This window comes from Aquarana catesbeiana, linkage group LG04, assembly GCF_042186555.1.
Source record: "Aquarana catesbeiana isolate 2022-GZ linkage group LG04, ASM4218655v1, whole genome shotgun sequence".
Lineage (NCBI taxonomy): Eukaryota > Metazoa > Chordata > Amphibia > Anura > Ranidae > Aquarana > Aquarana catesbeiana.
In genome coordinates, this window is record NC_133327.1 from 435253130 (window position 1) to 435273057 (window position 19928).

Here is a 19928-nt window from a genome sequence, read left to right on the forward strand (position 1 = left end):
TATTGTCCATAGAACACATATAATACTGCATAAAAAGTCTCTAGTATGTGGGATTTAAAATGATTGAAGATCTTCTATTGAGTAACTGGCTGTTGATGTAATATGGTTAAATAACCCATAAAGATTCCATATAGCGACTTCTAAGTGTGGTCTCACAGAACTCTCACCTTCAAGCTGGTAAATATTGGCATTAAGGATAACGAATATATAGATGTAATTGCTGATTGGTTCTGTCAGTGAAGCCCGTGGGTCTCTCTCTTGAATTCCTCCATCGATATCTCCTGAAAATGCTCCAATATTGCTACCCCAGTGACGGGGGAGAAAGGGGGAAAAAAAGGAGAGGCCTCCACTAGTGTGATAACGTTTAAACAATAGGGGGATGTTTATTAAGTGTCTAAAATAGGACTCTTACATTTGTGACAGATAAAAAGGCAGAGTGGATAAAATGACAATCTGGCGTTCTCAGTGCCCTCTCACTTGTCTTCCTGATGTGCGTATCGCTCCGGCCACTCCCTACGCGTTACGAAGCGGTCACGTGTCTTCATCTGGAGAACCGGATTGGATGTTCTATACTAGTTTAAATAGCAAAACAACTGGAAGTTTTAAAGCCACCATCTTGGTTGTGGTCAATGTTTAGTAGATGAAGCGGCCATTTTGCCTTAGACCCAGAAGTTTTAGATGTCGTCCATTTTCTTGTGGATAAAGCCTGATTTTTCTTTATTAAGTGTGTATTTATGGACGCGGCCATCTTTTTGGTGGAAAGCTCTTAGGATAAAATAGAGTTATTTCACCGATAGCCTATTTGTATTCGAGATAATGTAAGATCGTGATTAAAAAGTCATAAAAGGATTAGTTAATATACTTTATTAAAACTTGTGTTATTTAATGTGGCAATGTTTAGGCAATATTTAATATAAAACGAGTATTGTTAAACGTGGCAATAGGTAGATGTCATAAAAGATGTCGTGCTAATAATTAAAAATGAAGTAATGGCGTGGGATCAATTGTCCCACATAAATTGAAAAGGGCTAATTTTACTATGCATATGAGGAATTATTTTTAATTGTAGTAGTGGTAGATTTTCAGGGCATTCTCTTACCCTTTCCTCATTGGTCTGCAGGCTTTATCCACAAGAAAATGGACAACATCTAAAACCTAATTATTAGCGCGACATCTTTTATGACATCCAACTATTGCCACGTTTAACAATACTCGTTTTATATTAAATATTGCCAAATATCTAAACATTGCCACGTTAAATAACACAAGTTTTAATAAAGTATATTAACTAATCCTTTTATTACTTTTTAATTACGGTCTTACATTATCTCGAATACAAATAGAATATCGGTGAAATAATTCTATGTTATCCTAAGAGCTTTCCACCAAAAAGATGGCCGCACCCATAAATACACACATAAATAAAGAAAAATCAGGCTTTATCCAGAAGAAAATGAAGGACATCTAAAACTTCCGGGTCTAAGGGAAAATGGCCGCTTCATCTACTAAACATTGTCGTAATGCGTAGGGAGTGGCCGGAGCAATACGCACATCAGGAAGACAAGTGAGAGGGCGCTGAGAATGCCAGATTTAATAAACATCCCCCTATTGTTTAAACGTTATCACACTAGTGGAGGCCTCTCCTTTTTTTCCCCCTTCACCCCCCGCCACTGGGGTGGCAATATTGGAACATTTTCAGGAGATATTGATGGAGGAATTCAAGAGAGAGACCCACGGGCTTCACTGACAGAACCCATCAGCAATTACATCTATATATTCGTTATCCTTAATGACAATATTTACCAGCTTAAAGGTGAGGGTTCTGTGAGACCACACTTAGAAGTCACTATATAGAATCTTTATGGGTTATTTAACCATATTACATCACCAGCCAGTTACTCAATAGAAGATCTTCAATCATTTTAAAACCCACATACTAGAGACTTTTTATGCAGTATTAAATGTGTTCTATGGACAATAATTTTTTCATTATTCACATTTTATATATATTTTAATTTAAAAATATATTCTTTTCTCTTATAGATTTTTTTGACTTATCCCTCCACTGTCGTTTTACTATTAGTGAATTTTTTGCACACATTTTAGCTTTTATTACTTTTATTATGTGATGATTCTTAGCATTTACTATTTATGTGAGACTAATATGTCCCTATAGTGAGTGTTCTTATATCACATAGTTCACCAGATTGTTGTTTACAGATTGTTTATCCCCAGTGCACTGCACGCACATTATTAGGACTCATTTTACTTTCTACACATTAGAACATTGCGCAAAATCACTTCTTTTGATACTATACAAGCTGTACACTAACTACTTTACAGTGTAGAAAAGTGTAGTTTCTTTAGTGGACCCATTTTTGGAGATCCTGGTGTGCTGGTGACATTTTCTCTCTGTGACTATTCATGGTTCCAGCTGATTATCGCTTCAGCACCCAATTGAAAATACAGCCTTTTTTGCAGGAAAGTGTGCATTGGAAATATTGCATTGGAATTTCTTTAGTGTTGTCACATGAAAAGATATAATAAAATATTTACAAAAATGTGAGGGGTGTACTCACTTTTGTGAGATCCTGTAAATACCGGAGATCCACATTGGGGAAGGGGGTCTGTCGGGTCATGTGTGTATGGAAAGTGAGGTGCAGGATGTAAGAACTTTCTATCATGCGAGCTGCCTCCAGTAGGTACCCAGTCCAGGTTCCAGGACACGGAATTTGACAATCCTGGATGCTTAATTCATGGACTTAATGCTTATGATACTAGTGTTTGGGGCAGGAGCATCAGAGGTGGCACAGGCATCTCAATGTACTTAGGAACACATGGATAAACTTGAGAGGCTGTGAATTGTGTAAAGGAAATTCTTTAAGTACAGAAGAGTTCTGCCTGATTTGAAGTAATTTAGGGTCATGAAGTGGTGCACGCAAAAAATGACATTTCTTCAGTGTTGTCACATGAAAAGATATAATAAAATATTTACAAAAATGTTAGGGGTCTACTCACTTTTGTGAGATACAGTGCATAAAGGAGGGGCCATTGTGATCTTCGATAAGAAAACGTATTCACAAGAGATGATGAGAATCTTATCTGACACTGATACTTATTCCCCCTTGTCTATGGACCCCACAATAAAAAAATAAAAAAAAAGAATTAGAAAAAGAAATTCATAGAGAAAGGATTTGACATGGGGATCTTAAAGCAAAAGAGAGAGAGAGCATTTGGTACCTCTAGCCCCCGACTGCCAATGATATATTCGTTGCCTAAAATTCATAAAACTTTGGTCAACCCCCCAGGACGACCCATCATCAGTGGTATTGATTCCATAACCTCTCGCATTGGGAAGTATATTGATCATTACTTGCAACCACTGGTGATGGGTACCCCTTCTTTTCTCAAGGACACTAAACATGTTATTAATATATTGAACACTGTAGAGTTGAAACCAACATATCTATTGGTAACTACAGATGTTGCGTCTTTGTACACAGTAATCTCGCATAAACTGGGGTATGAGGCGGTACAGCACTTCCTCTTTTGTGACTCCACTATTTCAATCACACAGAGCAATTTTATTTTAGAACTGCTTGACTTTTCAATGTCACATAACTACTTTTGGCACAATGGGGCATACTATCTGCAAATTAAAGGAGTGGCCATTGGAGCAAAGTTTGCTCCAAGAATGGCCAACCTTTTTATATCAAAGTGGGAAGAGGACATAGTTCTACATAACAGGTGATCTGAGCTAGTTATTTGGAAATGATTTATTGATGACATCCTCTTCATATGGGACAGTGACCTTCAATCTGCTCATGATTTTTTGGCTTCTCTGAATAATAACAATAGGGGTATAGCCCTCAGCCATGAGGTGAGTGCCATAGAAATCCATTTTTGGAATTAATAATCTCAATACAAGAAGGTAAAATTGTCACTTCAACTTTCTTTAAACAAACTGACAGGAATGGATACATTCCTTTGGACTCCTGTCACCACGACTCATGGCTGATGGTGGTACCCAAAGGCCATTTTTTGCGTTTGAAACGCAAATGCACAAATTTGGATGATTACTTTAAGGAGGCTTCAGTTTTAAGAACAAGGTTCATAGCTAAAGGGCACGATGATAAGGTTCTAGATTCCCTCATAGTGGAAGTCAGTAATAGGGATCATCAGGAATTGTTGGGTGATATCCCCATAAGCCTCCAGGGGATAATGCCAATGACTTTGGTTTGGCTTTCTTTACAGCATATTTGAGCCAACATTGGACAATCAAGAGGATTATCCAGAGGCACTGGCCAGTTATCAAGGATGATTGTGTTCTTGGTCCTCTATTATTTGAGCGACCTTGTGTCATTTTTAGAGGTACATCTAACTTAAGGAACACAATAGCACCCAATGTTCCTGACCCCCCCCCCACTAGACATATTTTATTCAGTGACTTGAATGGCTATTATCTATGTGGGACGTGCCAGGCCTGTAAAATTAAACACTCATCAAGGTAGGAAGGTCATCTGAATGTTACATATAAGACTGGATGAGCGCATAATCAACACTCAAAAGGGTTTTAAAAAGCACAGTGTTTCAAAGCACTATGACCTGAAACATAGTCAGAACCCCAGAGGCACGACTTTTGTTGCCCTTGAAAAATATGTACCTCATTAGTGTGGGAACAATGGTAGGCAAAGCATTTCTAGAGCCAAGACTAATTGGATTTACAAATTGGACTTTCATGTGCCCAATGGCTTGAATGTGGAGTGGAACATTAACTGTTTTATTATTAACAGTTGATGTCCCCTCTATTCCATACCGGCCATTGCCCCCCCCTTCCAATCTTTACCCTCAATTTGTTTACTCTAATATATTTTTCATATATTTTGGGTCCAATATTTTTAACATATATATTAAGGAATTACACCTAGGATTTTGTATATCTGGTTGTCGCTCATCATGTGTTTTTTTAACATACGATTTGGACATATGAATCTATATGTAAACATTTGTAGGTTTGCATATATCTGCTTATTTTAATAATTTTTTTAATGTATTTTAAATTGAATACATTTTAGATTTTTTTTAATATTGTTGAACAGTGTAAGGTCTATTGGCAATACAAGGAAGCAAGTCTATTAAATATCTATGCGGGATTTCATTATATAATATATTTTTTATTTCATTTCATTTTCCATTTTTTCCACAAGATGGTGATGTGTGCTTTCATTGCCATAGGATTGCAGTCTCAGTCAAAGTTTTGTCCCTCTGGAATGATGGACACTCACTTCTACCACTGGCTTCAACAAGTACTTACTTTACCTATGACGGGCCAAGTTTGAATAACCAACAAGCGCCTTTGAGTCATATCGTTTGACCAATGGCAGAGCTCCCTTGTTTTGCAAAAGTACTATTAATAGCGTGGCGCAGGTGTGTAGGCGTACCCCTGATGATGTAATTTATGACGAAACGATCGTCGGGACGTTACATACACACACTTTGCGCATGCACGTTTGCTCCATGGGCTTGTAAGGAAGTATTTTGGCTTGTTTGTACTGGAGACATGCTTTCAGTTAGAACTCTGCTAGCCTGTGTATGTGGCATTGTAGCATTGCCAATAAACTGCTCAAGACAATATTACACTATTTGGAGTCTTTTGTCTCTTTGCATATTATAAACACCCCAACGCTGAGGCTGTCTAAACTTCAGGTTTTGATTGACTCCCGGTGTATACAGAAGCTTCTGGTGAGAGACGCTCGGACAACTCTTCATTTGATCATTGATCCAATAAAGCACTTTGTGACCCCCCTGAGTAAGGGAGGTCGCTGGCTTTCTGGTAAGCCTTTGTTTTTAACTATGGAGATGGGTATCACGCTGCGAAGCATTTGATCAACATTCCACACCTTCTCTATGGGATCTCTTCTGTTGATTATCAGCCATATATGAACTTTTTTTTCCTTTTTTTCACTATTTCTTTTATAAAATTTTTAATCATTTGCATTTTAACGTGAACTAATATTGTACATAAGCTATAGTTGGCTATTGCACATTGTATTATTGCACATTTGCGCTTTACAGTTAATCACATGCTATTCACGTGCATTGTGTCATTATGAATTGCACAGTTTTGTCCTAGTGCTGTATTTTATATTTTGAATTTTGCTTTATATATATATATATATATATATATATATATATATATATATATATATATATATATATATATATACTCTGCATTCAGTGTAGACTATATAAACAGTGCAGTCAGTGTATAGTATATAATACAGTGTATTAAAGTGATAAGGGGTTCCCTATGACAGAATTAAGAAAAAAATGGCGTGGGGTCCCCCCAAAAGCCATACCAGGCCTTTTGGGTCTAGCATAGATTTTAAGGGGAACTCCACGCCAATATTTTTTAAAAAAATTGGTGTGGGGTCCCCCCAAAATCCATACCAGACCCTTGCCTGAGCAAGCAGCCTGGCAGGCCAGGAAAGGGGGGTCGCCCCTCCTGAACCATACCAGGCCGCTTGCCTTCAACATGGGGAGGGTGCTTTGGGGTTGTGGGGGTCTACGGGTGGGGGGCTTATCAGAATCTGGAAGCCCCCTTTAACAAGAGGGCCCCCAGATCCCGCCCCCTGTACCCCTACCCATTCACCAAAAAAGTGTCAAAAAATAAAACCCACAAAAGACAGTTTGGGACAATTCCTTTAAAAAAAAAGTGTCCCGCGATGTCCATCTATCTTCAATCACACTGCCCATTAAAGGGGGCTTCCAGATAAGCCCCCACCCGCATACCCCCACAACCATGGGCCAGGGTTTGGGGGGAACCCAAAGCACCCTTCCCATGTTGAGGGCATGTGGCTCGCCCCCCCCTATCTTGTCCTCCAGGCTGCATGCTCGGATAAGGGTCTGGTATGGATTTTGGGGGGACCCCATGACAATTTTTTTTAAACTTTGGCATGGAGTTGCCCTTAAAATCTATACCAGACCCGAAGGGGGGGACCCACGCCAAATTTTTCCATGATTTGTATCTATATTCTGGGAGCCGGCAATACATTACAGCCACGGACAATTATAAATGAAATTTTTTTCCTTTAGAAATGTCATTTTGCTGTGGCACTGTAAAACACACAGATGTGCCACTTTACAGGCAGACTAAGGGGACCCCCCATGCACAATATTTAAAGGAATATTTCATTTTTATTGTTTCACTTTAAGCATTATTAAAATCACTGCTCCTGAAAAAACGGTTGTTTTAAAAACTTTTTTTTGCATTGATACATGTCCCCTAGGTCAGTACATAGTTACATAGTTAGTCGGGTTGAAAAAAGACACAAGTCCATCTAGTTCAACCATAAAAATAAATAAATAAATAAAAAATAATATCTAACAATTCCATATACCCAATCCTATACCCACAGTTGATCCAGAGGAAGGCGAAAAACCCCAGCAAAGCATGATCCAATTTCCTACAGCAGGGGAAAAAATTCCTTCCTGACCCCCAAGAGGCAATCGGATTTACCCTGCATCAACTTTACCTATAAATTTTAGTACTCAGTTATATTGTGTGAATTTAGGAAAGAATCTAGGCCTTTCTTAAAGCAATCCACTGAGCTGGCCATAACCACCTCTAGAGGCAGTCTATTCCACATTTTTACAGCTCTTACTGTGAAGAAACCTTTCCGTATTTGGAGATTAAATCACTTTTCCTCTAGGCGTAGAGTGCCCCATTGTCCTCTGTGTTGACCGTAAAGTGAATAACTCAACACCAAGTTCACTATATGGACCCCATTATATATTTGTATATGTTGATAATATCCCCCCCTAATCTCCTCCTCTCAAGAGAGAATAAATTCAGTTCCTCTAATCTTTCCTCATAGCTGAGCTCCTCCATGCCTCTTATCAGTTTGGTTGCCCTTCTCTGCACTATCTCCAGTTCCCCGATATCCTTTTTGAGAACTGGTGCCCAAAACTGAACCTTATATTCCAGATGAGGTCTTACTAATGATTTGAACAGGGGCAAAATGATATCTCTCTCTCTGGAGTCCATACCTCTCTTAATACAAGAAAGAACTTTGCTCGCTTTGGAAACTGCAGTTTGGCATTGCATGTTATTATTGAGCTTATGATCTACCAAAACTCCCAGATCATTCTCCACTACAGATTCCCCCCAGTTGTACTCCAACTAGTATGTATGATGCATGCATATGCTTAGCCCCCAAGTGCATAGCTTTACATTTATCAACATTAAACCTCATCTGCCACATAGTCGCCTAATTAGACATTAGTGCATTGAGGTTGGCTTGTAAATTGGAGACATCCTGTAAGACGTTATTCCACTGCATGCTTTGGTGTCATCTGCAAAGACTGAAATAATACTTTTAATCCCAGACCCTATATCATTTATAAAGATGTTAAAAAGTATTTCAGAGTAAGAATCATTAACCACTACTCTCTGAATTCTGTCTTTTAGCCAGTTTTCTATCCATTTACAAACTGATGTTTCCAAGCCTGTAGACTTTACCTTACACATTAGCCGTGTGTGGGGAACTGTGTCAAACTGTGTCAAACGCTTATACAAAATCCAAGTACAGGCAGTCCCTGGGTTACAAACAAGATAGGGACTGTAGGTTTGTTCTTAAGTTGAATCTGTATGTAAGTCGGAACAGGTAAATTTTGTAAGTGTAGCTCCAGCCAAAAAAATCTATTTTTAAGCTTTTGGATAGCATAGGGAAGGGTTATCACCCCTGTAACATTTGTTTTACTGTCTGTACCCCTGTTTCACCTCACTTTCTGTCCCAATGACAATTGGATTTTAAAAATTTTGGGTTGTTAGGAAAACATGGACTGGTGATAAAGCATCAGTGGAGACACCTTTTTCCCATATTAACTTACAGGAGTGAATTTCTCTTCCTTGTGGTAGATTTCCTCTCACTTCCTGTTGTCTCCTTCCGTTTGTAAGTAGGAGTCATTTGTAAGTCGGATGTTTGTAAGTAGGGGACCGCCTGTATACCACTTCCACAGCCACCCCTCTGTCCAAGGTTTTACTTACCTCTTCATAAAAAGAAATCAGATTTGTTTGACAACTTCTGTCTTTCGTGAACTCATGCTGTCTGTTGCTTAAAATATTTTTTTCCAGCAAGAACTCATCTATGTGGTCTTTTATTAAACTCTCCAGTATCTTCCCGACTATGGAAGTTAAACTAACAGGTCTATAGTTACTTTGTAAAGACTTTGTTCCCTTTTTAAATATAGGCACCACTTTGGCCCTACGCCAATCCAGTGGTACCATTCCCGTCATTAATGAGTCTTTAAAAATTAGAAACAATGGCTTAGAAATGACAGAGCTCAATTCTTTTAGGATTCGTGGGTGGATGCCATCTGTTCCATCTGCCATCTGGCTTTATTGACCTTTAGTCTGTCTAAATATTTCTGGACCATATCACTTTTGAGCCATTGTGGATCATTTGGGGCTGTGTCAATACCATACCCATGCTCCTTTGTATACACAGAGCTGAAGAATGTATTTAATACATTTGCCTTCTCTTTGTCCCCAGTAACTGGGTCCCCATACACTTTTTATGGAAATAACTTGCATATAAGCAAAATGAGCACTTTTGATTTTTCATGTTCGTGTCCCATAGACTTTAATAGGGTTTGCATGTTCGCACAAATTTTTGCCTGTTTGCATGTTCTGGTGCGAACCGAACCGGGTGGTGTTCGGCCCATCCCTAATTTCTATGCAGAGCTGCACCACATTTTACACTCTCCATTTTTAGTAAATCAACCCCAGTATATAGCTGATGTGACATACAGTTTTTACAGCACTGACAACAGCCGCATCTATTAGTAAAGGAAATAGTTTGTTTAAACCAGCTTAATCCAAACAAACTATTTAAAGTGAAATGATACCTGGAGTTATTTTCTGTGTGTACATTTTTGGTGTTGTGAATAAAAAAGACATAATAATACACAAATAAGGCTCTTTTGTAACTATATGCTGTATTTAATGTAGGTACCATACAATAGTACTACTTCATTTTTACTACAGAAAACATGGCTTAGCATAAAATAATGCACCTGCAAATTCTCAAATTCTCAATCCTGCACACAATTAAGTGATGCTTCTAAATGCTGGGTACTGCTGGTCTGCAGAATGGATACCTCCGACTAATAAAAATCAGTAATGTATGAGGGAACATCACAGTGTTGTATAGCAGACTCACACTTCAGAAATTATTTTTACCCACTACAGAAAAACATGCATAACTAGTATAAGCCCATATACAGTACCTTTAATGCAGTGGTTCTCAAATTTTTTCTGTCAAGCCTTCTTTGGAAGCAGTTTTGTTCCCTCGCCTTACCAATTCACATTTTTGAACTATAGAAACAAATGCAGCCGGGTTTTGTTTCATTTAATTAAAATTGGTGATACCCTATGGCAGGGATATGCAATTAGCGGACCTCCAGCTGTTGCAGAACTACAAGTCCCATGAGGCATAGCAAGACTCTGACAGCCACAAGCATGACACCCAGAAGCAGAGGCATGATGGGACTTGTAGTTTTGCAACAGCTGGAGGTCCGCTAATTGCATATCCCTGCCCTATGGTATGTCTTCTCATCTCTGCAATACCATCTGGTACCCCTGCTGACACCCTTGACACCATCTGGTTCCACTCCTTTCCCCCATGATACCATCTGGTATCCATTTCACCCCTGTGACACCATCTGATACCCTTCTGTACCCCAAGTGTCCGTTTCTTAGCCCTCCTCATCTCTGTGACCCAATCTGGTATGTCTTCTTACCTCTGTGACCCCATCTGATACCCCTCTATACACCTTTGAACTCATCTTCTAGTTCTTCTCACCCCTGTGACACAACCTGATAATCCTTCTCCTCTAACCCCAGGGCAAAATCCAATACCCATGACTGGTAAAAAAGTAAAGAGATCAATGCCTGTTATTTTTTCTCAGAAAAAAAGTGGCAACCTTACCTGGCATACAATATTGCAAAATTTGGCCTTTTCTCTCATATCCGCTAATTACCTCAAACTGAATTCTAGTATATCTGGGTGGGTATGCCAGAGCCAAAGCTCAAGTTTGAGACTGAATATTGTTTACACCCAGGTTCATTAGTTTTCTAAGAACACAGAAGAAGCTTTGCTTTGAATTAGAGGTATGCACGTTGTGGTGCCTGCTCTTATAGGCTAGACACAGCTACACATGTTTTATGTTGTTTAATCCCTATTATTACATAGTAATCATCTGTGCAAAATTAGCAGTTTTCATATCTATCACTGAAGCCCCTTATATTTTTCAGACGAATACTTTACCTACTACTAGGTATGAATATGGGAGTTTTCAGGACTGCTCTGTGTGTTGACCCTGCAGCTATTAATTCACCATGGGTAATGCAGCTGGACTAGCGTAACCCCTATAATAAATCTTTCCTATTTTACTGGCTTCAGTTTCTGTTGAAAAAATGCCAAGCTGACTGGTTACAGAGTGGCAATATTGGGAGTCCATCCACTTAGTAATTCCCAAAACTTGGTTCGAAAATGTGATGTGGTGGAGAGATGGGGCATGTTCTCAAAGGGCCTCCCGCACATAGAGGCTACAGATTTTGTTGCCCTGCATGTGCTGGCAATAGGAGAAATTTCCAACACAAAGCCTTGGAATTCACAGGCAATAAATACATTTTACAATATAACTAAGCATCCAAAAAAAAAATATATAACTTCACATTGATAGCTACAGATCAGCTTTAAGTATTGCATTGTAACAGTAATCCAGACACTGACAGACTTGGCAAAACATTTAACTTTGCCCAATCGAACTGCTGCATATCCAAACACTTTTCTTGATGCCTAATTCTCTTAAGCCTGATTTGTCTATTATGATATTTTTAAGTAGCTTAGTGCATAGTTCAGAATTTTCTTATTCTCACTGTATCAGGTCTTGAAATCTGTTAGTAGCTTTGTGTGTTTTATAGTCCACAAGGTCAGGTTCCCGCATCCTTTTGATGGTGTAGAATTATAGGATAGTTTTAAATACTTCTGTCTTGTATCTGCAGAATGATTGCTCTGCCTGAATCCTAAAGTTAGTCAATCTTCTGTTTCTCTCCTGCTTCAATGGCTAGAAAAACAAGTGAATCAAATTGTTAGTAGTAGGTAAACAATAGCAATATTTAAATTAACTATGAGCCTAATTACAACCCTCAGTCCCCATGCTACCTATAGTCCCCTCTATACAGAGGTGTAACTTGAACCTTTAGGGTCCCGGTGCAAGAAACCATGAAGGGCTGCCCTGTCTCCCAGCCGGGGCCCTTTCCTCTGAGCCTGGGGCCCTTTACTTCCATCTCGGGGCTCTTTATTACAAACCCTTTCACATGTTCTGCAGCAAGCCCCCCTCCTGCCATCTTGGGATGGAACAACTAATTTTTTACAAAATTTTTTTAGTTAAATATCAGGGGTCTAAACAGACCCATGATGTTTCACCTTTGAGACAGAGAAAGGAGATTAAGGACACAGCCCTCAATCACAATCTCTGCAGCCTCAGCTGCACAAAACGAATGGACAGGAATAGCTCTGTACAGAGTTTCCCATTCATTCACAAACAGAAGAACAGTAAACACAGTTTACTATGCTTCAGTTATGAATGGACAGAGTCAGTAAACGGTACCGATCACTGATTCTGTCCATTCAGAAAAGGAAGGGGCCAGTAAATGACATATTTATGGCCCCTTCCTCCGCTCTCCATCACCCCCAGCAGCCAGCGGGAGAGGGGAGGGGGAAGCTGGCAGGGCTGCAGGGGGATAACGGGGGCCAGGGGACAGCAGAAGACAAGTGACCTGGGCAAGAGGGGTGAGGGTGGCAGAGGAACCAATCCGTTCCATTCCTCCTGAAGCCTCTGAATGCCTGTGGGAGGGAGAGGAGGAGAAGCGGGCTCTCAGCAGCTGCAGAAGGAAAATGGAGGGGATCAGATCCACTATATGTTGCTCCTGCCGCTCTCCCTATCCAGGTGTACAAAGGAAGTGCACGGGCCCCCTGGAGCATTGGGCCGGGTCGCAATTGCGACCCCCTGTGTCCTCTGTAGTTACGCTCCTGCCTCTACAGACTTTAGATCAGTGGCCAATCTCATTCATTGGCAGAGGCTAGCAGTGCATGGAGGGGCTCTTCCATACTCTGGGTAGGCCACACATGGCACTTCACATTTCTCCACAGACTGTATTAGAAAATCTGTCTATTTGCAAGCTTACAACTAGCCTGCATGTAGATGGTTTCTTCCTTTAGCAATGACTTCATTCTTTAGAGCAAAGGCCGCACATAAGCAGTATAGCACGATCCACTCAGATGAGTGCTACTTTATTGGTATGGCAGGCTCAAGTTCTGCAAACAAACATTAAAAACGAGAATTCCAAGTTGAGAAAGTGGAGACTCTTTGTTAATACCTGGACAGGCAAAAAGAAAGGTCCAACTTTTAGCTTAAGGCTCGGTTTGCACTAGCCCGAGTCTAAAGTCACGTGACTTTTAGTGCAATTTTGGAATCCGACTTTGATGTGAAAACTCGGACCAAATTAGTGCAGGAACCTTTTCTAAAGTCGGACAGACTTGTGTAGAATCAGTTAAGACGGCTCTCATAGGGAAACATTAAATTTCACATGTCATCCGACTTGGGATCTCACAAGTCGCATCCTATGATGCATCAGTGTGAACCGAGCCTAAAGCATATTTACACTTTCACAGATGAATTAGGATACAACTTACTTTGTTACGTGTTCCCAATATAAAATGGCTTAAAATTTTTACTTGCTGAAAAATCATTACATGCTCTCCCTGCTTTAATGCATAGGAAGAAGTTGTAGAATAATGTTTATCGTAATTGTTTACTGTGTTCACGGTTCTTCATTATGTAACTAGACTTAAACACTGTCTGTCCTAACAAAGAATTAAACATTTAGAAACCGCCCTTCTGCACTGTATGTTAATAAGGAATAGTTTGGGGACAAAGACACTGAGACTTTCCACAAATTCTCATGGTCAGCCATGACACCTTCTCATTAGAAACATCTTAAAGACTGTGCTGTGTGAATGGGAACACATAACAAACATATAGTGGAGTTTTCTTAATTTCGATTGCAAATATGGACATACGCATTAAGAGGAAAAGCCCTTGATGTATTCATGGAATAATGCTTGACTCAGTGCTATACTACACACAATGCAACACATGCTGATGCTTCTTAATTCGAATAGCCAAAAGCTCAGCATAAAATGAATATGATGATGCGGCAAGCTCAGTTATTGACTTAATAAAATTTTACAAGCATGCACACAATGGTCAATATGTACAATAAGACAATTGCATGATATATTTCTAACTGGAATGTCTGTGCCCACTGATCTGACTGTAAGATACATTTAAATGCTTTAAGTCTGGTTTGTCTGGCCCTCTACTTGTCTGTCTGGCAGTGTCAACATTTCTTAAAAAAGGAAAAGACTTGAAGACTGTAATTTCTGGTAAAATCATTTAGGTGTTTCTTCTGGGAATGGCTACATTCTTGAGACAGGTTTTTCCACAAATGCACAATACCCGGGTTTTTGAATTGAATTGAAGACTAATAACAACAAAGCAAAACCTAGAGTCTTACCTGATTATACCTAAATCTATTTTAAATGCACTACTGAAGGTCAGCAAGGGTCTGCGTGATCGTATTAAACACTAGAAACTAGGAAGCAGAATTACACTAATAAGCAATACTATTTAGAGAATCTTCCTACAATGTTTTTGTTGAAATTGATGCTGTAAACAGATTCAAAAGACTTTAAACGCAATTTTATGAGAAAAGAGTTTTAACTATTACAGCAATTGAGAATAGGGGGGCTGTCACATGTGAACCGATATTATACTTTTATAAGGCAGATGGCCATGATTTCTGTATTATCTTGAATCATTAATCATACCTCCCAACTTTTTGAGATGGGAACGATTGACACCTATTAGCAAAAGTATGTAGGTATAGGACATTATCCCTTGCTATGCCCCCTTAAAAGAGAATTATGCAAAAAAAAAAAAATTTGTTAAACCCACAAGTGCTTTTTTTTACCACTACACTACTTTACACTGGCTTTTACATTTTACAAAAGCAACAATTTAGAAATTGGGTGAGAGGTTTAGCACTGGGAAATACTTTTTGAACGATAAAAAATGCATTTTATATACAACTATATAGATCAGACCAAAATGAGGGATAAATGAGGAGTTAAGAGGGACAGAGGGACTTTGTTCCAAATCAGGGACAGTCCCTTGAAATCAAGGACAGTTGGGAGCTATGCATTAATCCAGACAGTGACACATTTGGTGAAAATACGGTAATCATTCTAATTGGTGAATTTCTGCATGCCCATGTGACAGACATTACTAAAAATTACAATATTCAGAAACCGTTTGACCATTGGTCTAAAACATTTAACTTTTCAGTAGAATTTAATTAACCTCTTAGCGACCGCCCACTGTACATATACCGCTCTGCGCCAGATCACGTACCTGGTCTATTTAAATCCTTATAAATGCCAATTCTGCCTTAATCTGTCTCTCAGTAGACTTATTCTTTCTTGGTGGTATAGACATTTCTGAATGGTTTCTTTTCTTTGTATGATAGTACAGATAAATGCGGACATTACTTACATTTTTCCAAGTCCCAAATATAGCTGTTTAACTTTTCTCCAAGAATATAATAAATGTTAATGATAACAGTGACTATAAAGAAGAAGAATATTTTAGCTACAGAAGTGATGTGTTCCAGAAGCGGGTACACCCATATGCCTGTCACATGATGAACCCAGCACACCCTGAAAGAAAGCAGATACGAAACAAAGAGTTACTTGTTGAAGATCCAGCATTTATGTAATACTCAAAAATGTTGGAGCTGTTTTTGTGAACTTAAGTACATTGCAAGAGACTATTAAAACTAACAAACGCTGGGAATCTGGAGAATGTTAATGTGCTAAGCCATTACTTTGTAAAAAAACTTAAGAACACACTGGGCACACTCTGCACTCGATATACTAGAGAAGGAATATTTATTTAATAGTAAAGTGGAGGACATGTGCAGATCAACTGATCTATGCAGATCCTAAAATATAATATTCAAATTTAAAGGCAATGCCATTGCTCTATATGCTATATAGAATTTTTTTTTTTTGCAGGTAAAAAAATGTGCATTTACTATTTTTTTTTTTTAGGAGCCTAGAAAGCATTGCACTGGCGATCAGCTGCTCACTGGTGCCATGCAGGACTCCTGCAGACTGTCAATGTAATCTTTCTGCCCTTACATCATACGGGCAGGCAGACTCACACTGACAGGAAGGATCAATGAACTACCAGAGCATTCAACAGCACTGTGGTAGTTCAATAAGAAATACAATCTGACAGCTGCAAAGGATGTCGGTACTTGTAGTTCATTCATTCACAGAACTCTGTGTATGAATGTAGTGGCTGTGTGGGTGGAGCCCCGCATAGCTGCATTCCTTTCATAAAGTGACAGCTAGTATGGGGAACTTCTCGTATTGCTGTCACACAGGGGGCAGCAGACCGCTAAGCGGCTGCAAGAGTGAGAACATGTTACATGTTCCACCCTTCAACGGGTTCCTAAAGGTGAATTTATCCTTTAAACTGCTTCAATAGACATTCATATGTTAACCAACATGAGAAAGAATTGCATGTAAAAATATATTTTTAGCATAGCATCTACAGAATGTAGTGCACCCATAGGTGTTGGCATAAGTATACAGGTGCAGTTTCTACCTGAATCTGGTGACACCCTTAAAATCCTGTGACACAGTGAGAGAGACAATTGTAAATAACATGCATTTTTTAAGCAGTGGCTGTAAGCTGAAAATAAGAAAAAATGGCTAATACAACCAGAGCAACATTTAAATGATTAAAAGTGGAATAACGGTATTGGCGTTTCAAAATTAACAAGTGTGAAATAATCCCTCACCTTTCCCTATCTAACTAACCACAATAGTGCCAAAGTCCCAAACTTGTCTGTTGGGTAGCTCATGGGTCTCCATTGGGGCCTTGAACAACTAAACAGTAACAGATTCCTTTCTGAAGCAATAAAGTAGCAATTTTTTCTTAAAAATACAAGACACTGAAAGCCACAAGTGTGTGTTCCCCGATGATCCACCTTGAAGAAAGTCTCATCCCAGACAGATTTAATCCATCAGACAAGATTGTAAATCAATAGGCTGTACAGTGAACAGTCTTTCCATGACTATGCAGTACAGTCTATCACACTGTTGCCTGATGAGATGAACAGATAAAGTTATGTCAGTTCTGTTTTGCAGTAATGAAATTCTAGAAATATGAGAGACAGTGTCTGGAGCACAAGGAATTTGCTTGTGAAGACTATGTGGCTCTGCAATTTTCTCATCAGTCCTCTTATCCAGAAAAAAGAAACAGAGGGAATCTACTTCAGCTTCTCTGTGCTGTCCTCTATGTACTGAACAATAGGAATCTGCTAGAAGAATCTAGCAGGGATCTCCGTGAAGTCCCCTCAGCTAACTACTTCCCAAATGCTTGTTTTTTAGGATTGAGCATTTGTTGTGGCACCGCCCCTTCTATCCACGGCCGCTACCCCCATGCTCTATCCAGTCCACGGCCGCCACCCCCCCTATTCATGTGTCCGGCCCCTTTCAGGATGCTGGGCGCATAAATTACAGCAGCGGGGTTGTTTTTGTGAAGCACCTGATTAGAGCCAGAGGCTCTAATAGGCTTCAAAATAGAAAGGATTCGCTGCTCCAGGTGTATATGATAACCCAAAAGTAACCTGGTAGGAGTGCTAGCCCCGGCCTGCCTCCATAGAATACTTAGATAAAGAAGAATGGCTGCACATCCAGATTTTTCAAAATGCCTTTATTAGAAATCACCGTGATGACACCAGGGACACCAGAATTCAGTCATGTAGACACGTTTCAAACAAACAACTTGTGCTTAATGATTTAGCACAAGTTGTTTGTGTGAAACACATCTACGTGACTGAATTCTGGTGTCCCTAGTGTCATCGGTTTCAAAATAGGGTGGGCTCGTGGCACAGAGCATTGCACCATGAGCCCACCCAGGTGTTACAACAGCGATTGAATATTCGCTGTTGCAACAATGATCCTCCTCCCGGCCAATCGGGAAGCGGGTCTGATACCCATCACCAATTGGCTAAAAGGACAGGCGATCTGATGGAACACTTAGGAGGAGACCCATGGCGGTAGCGAGGAGGAGAAAACACCCATTGTTGCCCGATGTGCCCGCTGATGCCCGATGTGCCCACCGATGCCCGATCCCCGTCGATACCCGATTCCCATCTCTGCCTGATGTGCCCGCCGCCTGGATAGGGTAAGTGCCGGTGGACTAGCAGACAGCAAGGGAGGGTTTGAGGTGCCGCGGGGGGGTTGTTTTTCGCCCCCCCAAACAAAAAACTACCAGCCGCCACTGGGATTGAGTTTGAAGTCTATAGGGGGGATTTACTAAAACTGGTGCATACAGAATCTGGTGCAGCTGTGCATAGAAACAATTCTGATTCTAGGTATTATTGTCAAAGCATAACAAGCTGAAGTTAGAAGCCAGTTTCTATGCACAGCTGCACCAGATTCCGTGTGCACCAGTTTTAGTAACTTTCTCCTTATGTATAACCAAAGTTTCTTTTTAGCTTTTCTTTAGTTTTGGATTATTAGGGAATAAAATAAAAGATTTGCAGTTTATTATTTTCTGTGTGTGTTCCATTGGGGACACAACAGGAACTGAGGGGAATCCCTTATCAGATAGTTGTCATCAGAACAGATATCCCTATTGTAAAATTTCCCTCACCTCCTGTTCTGGTGTCTCCTGTAAAGTTTTGGAATTTTTCATAACTCCCTATCTCTGTGACAGGACAAATACAGAGCGTGTTTGAATATTCCCAGGAAGGGCACAGACAGCAATAGCAAATTATTAGGGGTTTAACCCCTCCCCAAACAAACATTTAGACTATACATACACTTCAGGGTTCAGTTTTAATTGTAAGCGCCTGTCTAAGGTTAGGCAATGTTTAGTTTAGTTTTATTTAATAGTTAGATTATGTCAGGGTACAAATAATGTGGCTAGGGGGTGAGAGTCAGGCTAAAGCTCAGATTAAAAGAGAAGTTTGGCTCTCTGCTCTGCCCCTCCAGCGCTGGACTGTAGAGGGAGCAGGAGCGGTTGGCTCAGTCTCCCAGTGGCTCACTGAGAAGCTGATCCAGCTGCTGGTCCAGGCATCTGGGTGGATCCCAAAAGTCAGGATCTTTCCTGAGCCTAGACCACTTCAGCTGGCTAAGTTTGACAGGTAAAAACCATATTGAACAGGCACAGAGATCATGTTCTGTTTGTTTTAGGCATTAAATGGAAAAGAAAGACAGTGGAGGCTCAGATATTAATGGGAAAAGGGGACACAAACACTAAAAGCTATGAATTAAGAAAACAAAACTTAACGAAGGTGCAAAATTTGTTCTGGAACTAGATTTCTTGATGTTCCTGCACATTAGTTGGCTAGTTGGTCTTGTCCATGGGTGCAATGAGGCTAGAGATTAACCATTGGTATAATCATTGCTGAAAGGGAGATGACTTTGGATAAGTGGTGAAATTACTGCTAGCAGTAAATAAAAATATATTCCTAAATAGAATTGGTAATGAAACAAGCAATCGCAGATAGACTACCCAAATTCTGGCCATACAACTGATTTCAACCATGACAATTTGCTACCCATAGCTTTAGTTGTTTACTGGCTTGAGTGACAGGATTATCAAAACTTGCATAAAAATCAAAAAGTGGCACTGTACTAGTTTTGATTGATTTTAACTGCAATTATGATAGTTTTATTGCTTGAAACTGGGAAACAACAATTCTGTTGGTAACGGAT

General features: G+C 39.7%; 1 protein-coding gene across 3 annotated transcripts in view; it reads right to left on the reverse strand.

Moving 5' to 3' along the window:
- Positions 1 to 11682: 11682 nt before the first annotated feature.
- AIG1 (androgen induced 1) overlaps positions 11683 to 19928 on the reverse strand; it is a 537675-nt gene continuing 529429 nt past the window's right edge. For 2 of the 3 annotated variants that reach the window (XR_012243927.1, XM_073627423.1), the window contains 2 exons: positions 15685 to 15848; positions 11683 to 12132 (listed from right to left, as the gene is read on the reverse strand). Coding sequence is in view for 1 of the 3 variants with exons in the window: in XM_073627423.1 (XP_073483524.1) it covers positions 12098 to 12132; positions 15685 to 15848 (199 nt within the window). In the remaining 2 variants the exon portion in view is untranslated. Of the gene's footprint in view, positions 12133 to 15684; positions 15849 to 19928 lie in introns of those variants that run through there. The other variant, XR_012243928.1, reaches the window with a different exon arrangement.